The 15,630-nt window shown below is 42.2% G+C and overlaps 1 protein-coding gene across 7 annotated transcripts in view; it reads right to left on the reverse strand.

The window, feature by feature from the left end:
* Positions 562–15,630, reverse strand: part of CZH18orf25 (chromosome Z C18orf25 homolog) — a 40,519-nt gene continuing 25,450 nt past the window's right edge. For all 7 annotated transcript variants that reach the window (XM_021380624.1, XM_021380617.1, XM_021380621.1 and 4 more), the window contains 3 exons: positions 8,224–8,406; positions 5,602–5,728; positions 562–2,438 (listed from right to left, as the gene is read on the reverse strand). In XM_021380624.1, coding sequence (XP_021236299.1) covers positions 2,249–2,438; positions 5,602–5,728; positions 8,224–8,406 — 500 coding nt within the window. In that variant the 3' untranslated portion in view covers positions 562–2,248. The remainder of the gene's footprint in view (positions 2,439–5,601; positions 5,729–8,223; positions 8,407–15,630) is intronic.

A 15,630-nucleotide genomic window follows, 5' to 3' on the forward strand; every position in this document is an offset into this window, starting at 1 on the left:
AAAAAAAAAAAAAAAAAAAACGAAATGCAAACCACTTCCTAGCTATCCAGTGATTGTGTTTTTCAGGTCGCTACCCTTTTCAAATTCGGTAAGGATAAGAAGAAAATACGTAGTGTTTTAAATAAAGTAAAAAGAAAACCTGCCTCGGACTACAAATACGTGGATTGCTTAAACAAACAGTGCACAATTGGAGGAAGTTTGGTTAGGACACAGTTGTTATTATATATATATATACATGGAAGTCACATCATATACAAACTAAAAAAAAAAAAAAAAACAAACCAGATAGTTTGCATCTGAACGGCAGGACGAGCGATGGGTCCCTGCAGCTTTCTTCAAAATGGATCTTTAAAAAGCTTCAAGAAACGGCAAAAAGCAGCTGCTCTAAAGCATTGCTCCTAGGTTACCTTGCAGCGTGCGTGAGCTGGCGGCCGGGGCACAGCATGGTCACCAGTTTGTACCAGTGTCTTACCAACCATACTGGCACTGCTCCTTCTTTTTTTTTTTTATCTCTTTTTTTTTTTTTTTAAATTATGTGACATCGTCACGGATTGAGTTTTGGCGGTCTCTTTTTTTTTTTTTTTTTTTTTTGCTTTCTGTTTTTGGCTCACAGAGAAATAATGGGCGGAAGCCAAATGAATCTAAAAAACAAGAAACAAACAAACAAAAAAAGGAAACGTAACTTCCCGTGATCCAACTGCCCCCCCTGCTCAGCCCCAAAAAGGCAAAAACCTGCTGACGGGGCTGTGCAGGATTTCCATTAGAAACGTTCTGAATACAAAGGGATGTTTTAATTGCACGATAGACATTTAAAGTGAACTTCATCCTGTTTAAGTCTAATCTTTGGTTTTTTTTTTTTGCCTGGAGAAAGGCTCAAAATGACGGACTAGGGCCAAGAATTTCCACGTGTGCTGCCGACACCAGAGCCCACTGAAGCAGGCAGTTCCGCTCATCTCGGTCAAGCAAACAAAGCGTTTCCTGGATTGTACCCGAAAAGCAACTCCAAAATGAGGGTTAGAGATGTGAGCTGAAGGCAGGTGCAAATCTAGTTAAAGAAAAGACCGCAACCTTAGGCCCTGATCCAGCAATGCCCTTTGGGACAGAGTCTGAAGCACGTGAGGCATAGGTTGGAGAAGACCTCAAAGATCCCCAAGTCCAACCCCAACCCACCCCCACCATGCCCACTGACCAAGTCCCCAGCTGCCAGATGTACACGTTTCTTGAGCACCTCTGGGGACGGGGACTCTGTCACTTCCCCAGTGGCCCCACAAATTTCAGCAAACTGTCAGAGATTAGCGCGTCTATGCATCTGTTAAAGTGCTGTGCCAGACTGGGGCTTCACACCTGTTTTGAGATGGTCAATGAAGCAAATAAGCAACAGCAGAAATAAAGACTAGGAGCAAGTGTGTCTCCTTTCTCTCCTTCCCCTACTTCAGGCAAGGCTCAGGAATAGGGGAAAAGTTTGTATACATTTGAAAAGCAGATGGACGTTGGTTCTTTTCATTACGTGTCATGTTCTTGTGCTTCTGCAATAACCAGCTGCTAGACAGTTTCTACTGCTGCTGCTTTAAACCGTAACAACCTGTGGGAAATGATCAGTGAAACACAGTAGTCAAGTAGACAGAAGAGTCAGCACTGAAAAGAGTGTAAACTATAAATTATATTGAAAATAAAAGTCCTTTAATTAGAAGCTGTTCAGTGCATACGTTATGGGCCTTTTGTATTAAAGATAGTCCCTCCTGCTGGAAACACAACCGAATCACCTCGGGTATAAATACTCCTGGCCCAGTTTTCCAGAGTGCTGAATACCTCCAGTTCCACTGAAATCAGTGAGGGCACAGCATTTCTCAAAACCACTGATGCTCACACAGCAAAACACTAACTTCTACTTACAAACTCAATATACTGATAAATTAAAAATGTTCTGAAGTTGGAGGTGGGGATGAGTGGGAGGACGCAACTTTGTACACAACTGTTTCTTCAAATCAACACTCAAATTAGTAAATGTGGACGTGTTTTAAATTTGGAGCTATCTGCTTTTAATTCTGGGAAGAATCCTCCTTCGAGAAGGCAAAAACAAGAAAAAGAAAATGAAAACGATATTAAAATTATACCGCATTCTTATGGAAATAAAAAACTTCATGAGCTTGAGTCTCATAATGCCAGGAACAGGGCTTTTGAAGCTGAAGCTATGACTTCTGTGCCACAAAAGGAGAAGGGATGGGGACAGAAACACAGTGACACGGCATTACAGTAGATATTTGCGTCGGGTATCCTCATCCAAAGTCAGGTCTACCACTTCTGGGGGCGAAGACCAATTCTGCTGGGGAGTCACAGCTGTCCATGATTGTGTTTGCTGAGCGTTCATGTACTGTGAGCCTGAGCCATGCTTCCAGGAAGACACGCTCTGGATCACTCCTCCCCTTGGATGAACATACCTGTGGCAAGGCAAAAAGCAAAAAGCATTACAGCTACCACCGAATTCAGGCACAGGATTCTTAGCTGCAGTGTTTCTTCCCTTCTGCAGCTTATCAGCACCTCCCTCCCCAAAATTTCCTTGGTGTTTTCCCGTCTGTAGAGTCCGCAACATCTTAAACAGCCACTGATCTGCAAGCTCACCAAGCTGAGACCAGACTTAAACTCATCCTTGGGGAAAAGAGGGGAGAGGGGCTGAATTCTGCCCGCGGGTGTGAATATACGCATGGATCTCAAGGATCCTGGGGAGTGCTGTCCCACCATCTGTATTACCATGCATTATTCAGAAGCAGACAGCTGGCAATTTTTACTCACTGGAGTCTTAAAAAGAGACGGATTTAAAGCGAGGCTTGAAATCAACACCGTGCTGCACCAAGGACATAACAACACCTTCATGACAACAGCAAAGCAGTGACACTTGATTTTTCTTGGGTCGTCTCAGTGGAGATTCACAGAAATGCTGGGAGATGCTCCCTGCTAACGGTGCAGCCCCACTTCAGCAAAACATTTAAGCTTTCGGAGATGACAGTCGACTCAATGTATTTAAAGCACACACGAGTGCCCTGCTGAAGCAAGAAGGTCCCTCCATTCATGTCTGGACATCTTAAACCAGTGCTAGTAAAACTCCATCCCTGCTGCTCCAGAAATCGTCTTGCTCTTGCAAGCGCTGGTGGTGGCTGCGTACCCAAGCAGGAGATTTGGGGCTGCTGGCAAACTCTCTCTGACCTTCACATTGTATTTAATTCAGACCAACCCCGGTTCAGTTTTCTCCAGCACTCCTGAGGTTATGCTCACCTTTTCCTTTCTTCACCTCTGGTTAGAGAAAGTGAAACGGAATGGGGAAGCTCGTTCTCAGAGCTCTGCTTTATCCAAATCTAAATGTCTCGTTTCCTTCTCAGAGATGCTATTTAGTTTTGGATGCTCAGAATGACTTTTTTTTTTTTTTTAATTACGTCTTCAATCTAAAAAATACATACTTAAAAAAAGTATCTACTGAGAATTAGCGGAAAGAGATTGGAACTCGAACAAATAGAGGGGATTTTTAAACAAAAAAAACCCCTTTCTTTTAAGAAGAAATATTTTAAAGCATTAAGTGACAAGTCAAGATTGTAGCCAAAGCAAGCTAAATAGCTAAACACAGTGTTCCACCTCATCTCAGGGACTGTGGTCCATCCTTCCAACACAGGACAGTCCTTAACGCTTAGGCAAAGCTAACACTGACTTTTCTGCCTGAAGACGACGAAAAGCAGGCTACGAATTATCTCATAGAAATGATAGATGGCAAAGGAAAGAAAAAAATGTGCTTATCCTCACGCAAATCAAACAAGCAGCCAAGGACAAAACGTTCAATCAAACGTTAGCTTAGGGAACATGCTTTCCACCTGTGGCCGAGGGGAAGGTAGAAAGTAAAGGCAAGAAAAATAAAGAAAAAAATAGAAAAAAAAAACCAAAACCAAAACAAAACAGAGGAAGAGTGTTTTATATGCATGCATTACTTAAAAACTATCCAACTGGGCAAAAATGAAACACACTGAGGAACGTGACGTGGTGCCCTACGTGAATGCCAAGGAATACTCTCAACGATGAGAAACAGCACCCAATTACCAGCTGCCTGCAGAAACACAGGTGGCAGACAAAGCCTCGAGTGTCACGACTCACAGGAGCCTGGTGGCAACACGGAGGATGGAGCACGGTAAAAACACTGTGAGCAAAAGGACGGGGTCCCGACACCGTGCTAACTAAGCATGCAAAAAATACTGATCAAAAACCTAAACCTTTTCCAAACGACAACCCTGTCAGAAGCCCATCAATACTTCATAACTGCAAGCCTAGACCTGCAAGAGAAATAAAACTCTAAATAGGATTCAAGCAACCAAAATGTGCAAATATTCAACGGAAACTCTATGAAATACGCTTTGAGAGATGACAGAGAGTGGTCACATGAATAAAAGGAAATCACAAGAAGAGTGTGATACACATCTTTCTTGGCTGGAATTATCTTGGTCCCTGTCTGCTAAAACTGATTTTAAGCAGCAGCTCTGCACGTACTTCAATTTCCCGTTCTTGTACGTGACAAAGGTGAGTGAGGGAAGCAGCATGGGAAATGTTTGACGTGGGGACCTCAAGCAGAAGCCTGAGCCATGAGAAGACTTCCACTGTTCTACAGGCTAAGACTGAATCTCTTTTCCTTCAGCACCTTAATATTTCTTTTCTTTGTTTTTTTTTCCCCCCTATATCCAGCAGAACTGGACTGCATCTACACTATCTGTGCAACTTCCTACCCAGGAAATTGGGTCCTGCACACCTTGCTTCTTCCTTTCCTCAAGAAGAGGTGAAGGAAGCATGGAGAAAAGCTCTGTTCCTTCTCCCATGCACCCCTCTTCTGCTGGTTTTGTTCACATTACCAAGCCAAGCAAAGACCATATTCCAAAGATTAAGGGAGACGTTGAAAAATGCTTGCTGAGGTCACAGCCAAAGCACAGCTGGAATGCTAACTACCAGCTTTGAGAGAAGCCTCTGGCTTTCTTACTCTGATCTAGTTAGAGGCTTTGACCTAACTTGTGTCTTCCAATTATTAGTAAGGATCTCATTTTTAGGCTATCTTATCACGTCAGCCACTGAAAAGTTGATAGCAGCTTTACTTCTACAACGAGTGTTTACTGAGACAAATTTAAAACTGTTTAAATGCTTAAAGTGCATATTTTAAAATGAAACAAGAACCCACGTCATTGTATTGGTTTATGTATTGGTCCATTCATACCACACACACGCTTAAAACTGAACTCCTAATAAAGTTTCCTGATGTATATAAACCTGGAATCTCAACGTTTGGTATTTTAATATTTCATACGTCTAGTCTGTTAGTGTTGGATATCAAATCGTAAGCTTAATCTAAAAACATATGACATTGATAACTGTTCTATAGAAAAACACATTCTGATGTCCCCATGACAAGCAGAACAGAAAAAAACAAGCGTAACGTTCGCTCCCTTTGGGGCATCAGTCAGAGACAGATAACTAGAGAAGAGGAAGCTAGCGGCTCTTTCTTTATTAATTCTGGCGACATAGATATTCTGATAAAACTAATGAAATACTGAAACTGAAAGAAGCAAAAGGAACTCATACCTGGCATGTTCCTGAACTCCAACGATCTCTACTTCGCTGTCAGAAGAGGTGATATTAATTTCTTCATTGATCTGGGCATTACCAGGGGAGGGTTTGTCACTTGCAAGGAAGCCTGGATCCAAATGACCTGCACATGGGACAAATGCAAACACAGAGGAGATGACAATCAATAAATCAAGCCCAGTGATACTACCCAGCAAACTACGCCTGCAGGATGGATGGAAACATCTCACACGCCAGGAAAACAGAAATAAGGAGTCTCAACATTTTCCTTCCAACCAAGGGAAGACAGTCAGTGGGGAAGAAAAAGAAAACAAAACCGCTGATTTCTGGCCATGCCACTCCGCATCCGTTCCATTATTATGATGACAAACACTTGAAAAAAGTATTTTATTTTTTTTTTTACAAAAGCTCTACAACGCAACAGTGTGGTTTTTCGTGACAGCTCCTCAACAGCTATCCAGTCCATCAGCCTGCGTTTAGAAGGGACTTGTTTGACAAGAAGTGCGGCAGGTTTTGTGCCTTACTGGCCCTTCACCACAGTTAGTGAAACTCTGTTGTGAAAGGTTCGACCATAGCTGCTAATTCAAGACTTAAAAAAGGAGATGCTTTTATTGCCCCTCTGTAGCACTAACCCGGGAGAGGCTGGGCAGCTTTGAAAGAGCTTTGAACTGCCGACTGGTTGGGAACAACTCGCACAGCTGGATTATGTGGGGGAAGAACCATTTGAAGAGGAAGAAATTTTGAATATAGCTGATTATAGAACGTATATGTACGTAGATGTATAGGTGAGCACACCTCCGCAAAGGTGAGAGGAGGAGGAGGTTGCAGCTCTCTACAGAAATTCAGAACATGCCAACGTGCAGAACTGATTAAACCCAAAGGTGGATCAAGAGGACACAAAAAGATTAAAATTAATCTTAGAACGCGTGCCAGGAAAACTTTCTAATGCTGCTTGAAATACTCAGAAAAGATGGATGAAAAACAGAGGGACAGAGCGAGCACTATATTCCCTGCTTTAGGAAAATAAAAGCCCTCGGTGCGCAGGGTTGGGAAAGTGGCACTGGTATTGGTCTGCCTTAGTATGTGAACTGCTGGGACCAAGGCATGCCACTCTGCAACCTCTGCCCAGGGCAGAAGGCAAAGCAGCCCCAGAATGAGTCCCCAGAGACATTAACGAGAACCCCCAAAGACCGGGTTATTACCACAGCGTTAAGTTCAGACAATGAGGTAATTAGCAGTAGAGAAACCATGATTAGCAGACGAAATATTACAACATGTAGCTGAGGGTAAATCAGGATTTGAGCACGCAGGCAGATTTACGGCCTCTGGCCACACAAATTTCACGCCTAATAACATGCCTGCACTTTTATTATCTGTGCAAGAGCACTAAGATGACGCACACAGGAGACGTTTTGTTTGCCCTACAACACCAGCTTGCAAAACAACCCAAAACATTTGCCCGTGCACAGAGATGTGATAGTGTGCCCTGGCAAGATTTTTTCTGTAGATTAAGCTTACGTTGTTATTTTCCCATGGGAACCCATCACTTGATATCTGCCAAGCTAGATATTGGCTGGAGATTAATTTGGGAAGCAGGTGTCAGATGTGAAAATTCTGTTTTCCAAATGCGCAGTCCTAGGCATGGTATAAGGAAAGGCCGCTCCTGACAAACCTACAGTCAGCAGTGTACTGAAGTGCAAGGCTCTGGGGCAAAGTGTATGCAGGAAGAAAAAGGATTCGTCCCTTCAGATGCTTTCCCAGCACCGGGAATGAACTGGCCTGGACATGTTCCCATTGGCTCAAGGATAAAGAGTTTTCTTGAAGGGATCCAGGTTTCTTTCAGCCAGCAACCTCGTCCTTGCAGAAGTCTGTGCCCTTGGTTATAGGAGGAAGGATGACAAATTTCTACCTGCATCACAGCATCGTACTCACAAGAGGGAAGTGGAATGCTGCTTGGTAAGAGACGTTCGCATTTTATTTCCTTACATTCCTTTCTTCCTACTGAAGTACCAAGCCATTGGTGCTACGTATCAAGCTTCAAAAAGGCTGATGTGAAGCCCGCTTACCAGCACCTTTTCATCCTTTGTCTTTATTTGAAGCTGGAATGTCCGATTTTCTAGCATATGTTAAAAAGGCAGATGGCACATGGGAGAAAGGCATGCTTGTATTTACGGAGTGAAAAAGACGAGAGACCAAAAAAAGACATATAAAGACAATTACAATAATTAAAATGAGATGATGATTGGTTTGCTAGCTGGTGTCTAGCTGGGTCATCGTAATCAACTATTCAGTAATAAGTTTAGCTCGCTTTCATTAGAGAGCAGGAAAACTCACTCCCACTCCCACCATCACCAAGAAAACCAATCAGGCTTCCAAAGAGTAATTAGAGGGGAAAAAAAAAAAAAGGAGCAAAAAATTATTAAGAAAATCAGTGTCAGAAACTTTGTCAATTTTCATCAGTTGTTCGCTGGAGTGAATGTCAGACATTTCACTGATACTGTTTCATTGCATAATGGATATAAGGTGCTTTTAAAGCTGTAAAAATATTGAAGGGAAGGGAGGTGAACACACTGAGTGAGAAGTAGGAATGAACATCAGGGGAAGGGAGCTGAAACCAACCTGCATCAGCACCCAGCTCATCTAGCAGCCCTCTGGTTCTCCAGGTAGATCCCGGGTCTTGACTTCCTAAGGAATTATTGTGCTCTTGCACCACTGCAGCCGCCAAGAGATTGTCCACATTTACCACTTCTGGGTCTGAGTTTGTGTCTGATATATCATAATGAGCTACAACTGGAGGTCCATCTGCAAAAGGAGAGAAGAGCAGCCGCTGTCAGACATCAGTGTACTGTAAAAGACACCTTTAGAAGTACAAATAAGTTAAGAATTAAAGCAATCTCCTAACGAAGCTCTTAAAGGACTGTAAATTCTATCAAGTACTGAAGTTCAGTTAACGAACAGTCTGATTACAGAGACATCTTAACCTTTGCATACACAGAAAATGCAAACATGAGAAAAAGACAGTTATGAAAGTATCGGTTATTTCTGTATTATCTTTTACATTAGCACATAAATATCTCCGTATCTGACAGCGTTACGTTTACAACCCTAAAAGGATAGAACCTTCAGTTTAAAATGAGAAATGATGTATTACAGGACATTAGATTTGTCAAACCACCTAATTAAAGAATTTCACAAATCTCAAGCAACAGCTTACATTACTTTGGGGCTGATCGAATACAACTAACTTCCTGATGGAAGCGATCCAATTACAATAATTCAACGCTAGGCAAGCTTCCTTACAGAACATCTATCTGTCAGGGATAGGGCAGTTTTTCAAAACTGCAATGTTTTTGGCTTTGCTTTGCAAAATCAAGGCTAACAAGAAACAGAGCTATAGTGTGCAGTGATAAGTAAGGTTTCCTGTAACTACCATATGCACTTTTGGCTGCCAAAGAGAAGGGGAGGAAGAAGAGAGGGAACTGCTTGCGTGATTAGTGGAAGCCATAAAGGTGATTTTTATAAAAGTAATCTATCGTATAACTGCCTCAATAGATGTTAATGGTAGTTATAAATAACGTGTTTTCTTCTTGAATTCCTCAGGATATCTGAACTATAGTAACAATTAAGCATTAATTAAAATGAACTCATCTTTTATATGGTATCTTATCTCCGTAATTTTATTGCGGTGGTATAAATGGCAATCAAGTAAATCTGAGCTCTTGGACAAATCTCAGGCTCTTTCACAGGCAGACAGGAACAGATACGCAGGTATTTGCACACAGCATACTGGGGATGCAGAGTTAGTCTGGTTGGCCTGGATATATCTATACAGGTTCCTTGTGTTGTCAGTGTCCGGGAGCTGCAAATAGCCTTGGACTTGAGTGAGGAGAACACCCCTATGGAGGTGCTCAAGGGCAGGTTGGATGTCATCCTGGGCAGCCTGATCTACTGGCTGGCAACCAGCCCACGGCAGGAGATTGGAGCTCCATCACCTTTAAGGTTCCCTCCAACCCAAGCCATTGTAGGATTCTGAAATCTGCTTCTGAGGAGTAACAAAAAGGCATTTTTGGTCTGTTTTATCATGATGGTGTGTGTTCTTTTTGAGGCGTGAAAATCCCCCCCATCGTTGGAGAGCGCACTAGAAACAGAAGAGGCTCAGAAAAAAAGTCAAATTCAAGATATAATGTCAAGCAAAGAGAGACTGGACAAATATCCTAATGTCGAAAGGATGCACATCTTAATTCAAACACTTTACTAGAGTTTATCAATTCAGAACGGGTGAAAGTGGCTGGAGTTCTCGTTCCTCAAATGGCAGAATGAAAACTTTGTGTGGGCCGAGCCTTCAGCCGCAGAAACGAGCACGAAATGCAAAAATGTCCTGGGCCAAAGCACTGCACATTGCACAGCTCCACGGGAGTGCTGGCAGCTGAATGCCTGGGGGACCTCTTCATTACATGACACGCACACAGCATCACTCCAGCGGGACACGAATAACGTGCTGAGGAAGACAGGACCTTCAGAGTTGCAAAATGACGACAGAAAATTTTTAAAAAATCACAAGGAATAAAAAGAAAAAAAAAAAAAAAATAAGGTTCCGGAAAGATTGGTCTTGTTTAGAAGGAGCATATGTCTGTTGTGGAGGACGAGAAAAAAATGCAACGATCTGAAAGTTTCAAACCTAGCTCTCTGAAGAGCTGTTTCTAGTAAGGCTTTCCCTAGTAACTTCCTCCCTGAAACATAATTCAACACAATATTCTAAGAAAAGCCAATTTTGTCATTAGCAACACAATTCATTAAAGAGCGACCATATTGCTTAAGTTGTACTTAAGATCAGTGTGAAGAAATTCACCAAAAAAAAAAGAAAAAAAAAGAAAAAAAAAAAATCAGACCAGACCTGCCTCCAAAACAACAACTTTGTAAAACAATTTTATATTACACACTTAAAACAGACCCGAAAAAAAAAAAATAATAATAAATAAATGAGTAGTTAAATGCCAATGTATTAAAGACCAATCTGTTCGCAACATGAAACACTGATGATTATGACTGGAAAAGAAATCCTGATAATTAACCGAAAGGCAATCTTTTGCTTTGGAAAAGGCAATTACAAAATAATGGCTTTCCAAGCTCAGAATTAAGCTGGCTGACGTACAGCAATTTATCTGTGCACGCCGATGGCTGAATTACATTACATGCAGAAGTCACCACTGGACTGAATCACGAGCGGAACGTTTTCTTCCAGTCTTATCATCAGAGTTCAGCGTGAACATGTATAAAATGATCTACAAAAATAAACGGTCGAGTGCAGAAGATACGAGGGTCAAGTACAATATTGACTATTTGACCATTTTTAAAACAGGTTATCTAAAATCTCAAGACCTGCGTGCTGCTCCTTTGAGCCTTTGTTTCTCTCGCTTCTTGCTAACATCTCCAAAAACAGAAGCGAGATTTGATTTAGATAGACAAGTCTGCACAAGTAAAATTATATTTGGACAAAAGGCACCAATAGTCTCAAGTCAAAATTGTACCACTCCTACATGTATAATCATGCAAAAATGTATAATAAATGTATATACATGCAGAGTGATATTCTCATCACCTACCCATAGAAATAACTTGTGCGAAAGTCTTCATCAGTAGGAAATACAAGCATAAACTTGTTATCTGTAGCTCCACTCTTGTATCTTCCACACTTCCAAAGAGCACACCTTATAACTTAGCTTAAATTTAGTATACATCAAACAGACAAAAATATTTTCAATGTAATTTACACACTGCAATTATATTTGTCAGCGTCAAGAGCCACCAATTTAAAGTTCTGCAGACCAGCAAGCTGCCCATTTACAAAGCAACCAAGCAGAGGGCTGTTTGTGCTTCTCTCAGCCTTGCCTTTCAAAAGCAGATTTGGAGAGGAAAGGACCCAGGGTTACCCATACCTACCACCAGCAAACGGCCATGGTAACCAGCAGCGGCGCTGCAGCAAACCCTAGGAATTTCTACACCCATGGGAAGAAATAAGCAATCATTGCTTTGGTGCGTCATAGAGACAACGAGATGCAAACTGCAGCGAAGGCATATCAGAAAATCCTCTAAAATACCTCCAATCCCAACAGCCTGTTTCCTATTGCATGCCCACTGCATGCCACAGGGATGAGACGGGAGGGGTTAAGTTAGGAAATGCTTTGCTGGCCAACGACACCGTGGTCTGATGATGTGATGCAAAGTGACGGCGTGGCACCAAGGAATAAGGGCGACTGGCTTCAGCTAGGAAACAAGAACTGAAAAAAATGCTTTCAGGTTGAAAGGGTAAGAAGATCCACTAAAAGCACAGTCGCGCTTTTCATCGATTTATCTTTACAGTAGGGCTGCTCTTCATCATAACCCGCCGTTAAAGACAGAAAAAACAAAGGCAGGAAAGTTAAAACCATCACAAGGTAACATAGCAGGAGGAGGAGGTTTTGCTCCTCAGAAATTTAAATTAAATCTTTAGCAAAAATTGCATCTTCTGAGAACCCAAGGTAGATGGAAAACGTGTATTTCGCTGGTGAAAGGCTGTAATTCATTACTAAAGCATGAAATGCTTGAAAAAGACAAGGGCTGAAAGTTAATAAGTACCAGCAGCAAAATACAGCTGTTGACATTTACTGTGAACAGGAGGAGGGAAAGACCGCAAGGATTTATTATTTTTTCTTGGAGGTCATTGCAGGGACAATGCTTTCAAGTGTCCAGCTCTCCCTTAATTTACAGAGCTCATCAAAACTCTGCTGGGGACAGCCAAATTAAAAGCCACCTGCACAAAAAGCCAGCTCTCCAAATAGCAAGTTTTATTTTAAGCGTGCAATATAGCAAACTCGGTCACCTCCTACTTGTAGCTGGCCACTTCCATGCCTTTCAAAGAGCCAGTTCTCCATCCATCCCTTATCATTATAGCAGCAGCACGAGCAAAAAGGGAGAACTGACCATAACATTTCAGCTGCGGGTTAAAAGCAGTGATCCCATACGAAGCACTGTCACCTTTGTGGGGGAACTGAGGCAGGCAGAGATGCGCAGCTTGCTCTGGGTGAACAAGGAGGGGAGCTCGGTGCTGCCGAAAACAACGCTCCCCTCCCATCGCCGAGCTATTTTTAACTGGAAAATGATGGAGATTAAAAATAGGGTTGGGGAATGCTTTCTTGCGACACGCAAAAGCTAAAAAGGCAGCATGGAGGCACCAGGTATGCAAGCCCGAAGCCTTATGCAAGGCTGCTTCTGTGGCCTCTGTTTCACACCCAACTCAGCGCTCCAAATTAAGCTCAGCTGGCTTTTTTATTTAAAAAACAAGAGAATACTGAGACGTTTTAAAGGACTAAAAGATCCCCCAGATGCCCTCATTTACACCTCACATGGATTTAAGAGAATTACATTTACTTGGAGATTATGCAAAACAAAGAAGGGACTTTAATAACCGTATACAAATCAAAAGCTCCAATTATCACTGCAGTAAGCAAGGCAATGAGATTTTGCACGCCAGCAGCTAGGATCCAGAGGATTTCACCATAAGCGACTTGCTGAAATGGTTTTACAGCAGACACATCTGTAAGCCTCCCCTGAACGTAACAGCTTCATCTCTAAGGCTGGGGGTTAAGGAACCGCTTCTTTTGTTCCAGGTAGATATTGCAAACCTGGTATTATTTAAGGTGACCCAGCACTACAGCTAAGGCACATGCAGTTCAATGGCTTCTTTTACATTGTTCAGCAACATGAAACGCTTTGTTACTATTTAGGTTTATTTATTTATTCCAGGTTACAGTAGTTACATTTCAAAATGTACAAGGTTAGGCAAAGAATACATGGTCACTGCAATTTAAAAAAAAAAAACAAAAAAAAAACAGAACAACAGTAGTGTAACAACATTCTCCCCAAAACCATAAAGTGAACAACAGCAACAGAAAAAGGATCAACGAATCCATTTCCTTCACAGTTTCCTTCATTTCACACGGTAAACTATAAAACAATAAAATTAAAACATGATCGAATGGGTGTCTGTTCTCAGATCGCTTACAGCGTTATCACACCAGAAGGGATCTCAAATGCAAGTCTCGCTGATCAACACTGATATTCTTTCAGGCTTTTTGATGAGCAGATGGAAAATAGCTTGGGTTCGTTTCACCAAACGGCACAGAGGGACGCAAAGTCATTCCCACTGTGCGTTCAGCAAAGGCACATGGAGACGGCTGTCCGCTGAGAGTATCAGCAAACATGTTTTCCATGTGCCTTCGTTGTGCTGATCCCACACCAGCAGACTAATAAAATCTGCCAGGAAGACCCGTTTCTAGCTTTGTGTTTTTGCAAAGTACTGTCCACCCTCATCAATCAGCCTGAGGATTTCGCTTCTGCAGTACCAGTTGTTCGAGTGCTCCCGAGGTGCAGCGGTCACGGTGCAGACCTTCAGCATTACAAGAGCATCCGCTCAGGGACCCAATTCCACCCCCCATTGGGCAGGGCATCCCTTAGAGCAGTCTGCATCCAAAAAACTGCACAGCAAGTTCAGTTTTTCATGAGGCGAAATGCTAGCCCCACTGAAATGGGTCGACGTTTTCTACTGGTTTGAATGGGGCGAGGATTTAATTTCCAGTGCCTTTGAAGGCATTTATGGTACGTGATACAAGAAGAAACGAAATGTATCAACAAGAAACGCCCGTCATAATATAAATATGTTTCAGTTTGTTGAATAACCGCCAGACATAAGCCCAGCTCACTGGAGTCAAGACTGGTCCTCCACTCCTGAGAGCAGCAGCTCTGACAAAGCAACCCAACAACCCTGCGACAACACTCAAAGACACCGTGAACTTAAACTAATTGGGATGTGTACCTCTGCCTGGATTACTTTGCCCTAATTCCAAAGAACAGTCCGTCTGAAGGTCTGAGATGTTGGGGTGCGGGTTTTTTTTTTTCTTTTTTCCCCCCCCCCACTTTTTGCAAGGGAAATAATGAATTTGTTTTATGCCGTGAGATGCTTTAAAAAAATATGTATTTATTTCCTAAATAAGCCCTGTACATTCAGCTGTTTTGTTAGAAGCAGGTGAAATAAAAGCCCCAAACCCTCACTATGTGACAGTCTGGGGGATTTCCTACAGCTCTGAAGGGAGAGAAGTGCAGGAATGCTGGGGATGAGCCAGGCTGCTCAGCCCCCCAAACCTTCTACCCCACAAGCAGATCCCTACATGCTTTATTTACTGACAGCCTGACATTTAGCAACATTTAAGTCAGGCCTTTCCGTAAGGGCTTGTTTCATTTGCACTGGTGTAAAAAAGAAAAAAAAAAACCACAACACTCACGAAGTGGCTGCGTTTCACCTGCCACTAAATCCTGACGCTGCACCCACACGGGTCTGCAATTACTCCCACGCTGAAACGTTTGCCACATTGGAAACATATTTTGATATTAAAAACTGTAATCCAGGAGCTTGAATAGGCCACAGGAGCTCTACCCTACACCAGCTGATCTAGCCTGATGCATTTGCTCTTTCAAAGCCACGAAATTGCAAATAATTATTAAAGAAACAAAAAACGTTTCTTTACTCCATTCTGAAGCACAAGACATAGGAAAACTACATATAAAAAAATCCAAATCTGATTCTCCACCTCTGCGCAAAACTCCTACCGATTTCCATTTGCTCAATTCAGTGGTTTGGAAGCAATTTGTCGAGTTGTGAACACAAACATACATTCAAGACCTCTCTCCAAGTGGGAGAGTGACAGCTTGCTCCCGATCCTTTTAAACAAACAGAGGTGAACGACTTCCATGGAACACTGAACGGATGAGATTAGAACTGATGTTAAAATTTCAGCTAGAGAAGTTCTGACTCCCTGAAAGTTTCTAGTCAAAGCCCTTTGAAAATAAGCCTAGAATCGAAACGGTGACGAACCAACCGCAGTCGTATACAACAGCGAAAATACTTCCAGTTTTCCAGGAGGCAAAAAAAGAAAAAAAAAAAGAAAAAAAGGAAAATCCAAAGTTACCTATCAGGAAATCCTGATGCCTGCT

This window comes from Numida meleagris, chromosome Z, assembly GCF_002078875.1.
Source record: "Numida meleagris isolate 19003 breed g44 Domestic line chromosome Z, NumMel1.0, whole genome shotgun sequence".
NCBI classification, from domain to species: domain Eukaryota; kingdom Metazoa; phylum Chordata; class Aves; order Galliformes; family Numididae; genus Numida; species Numida meleagris.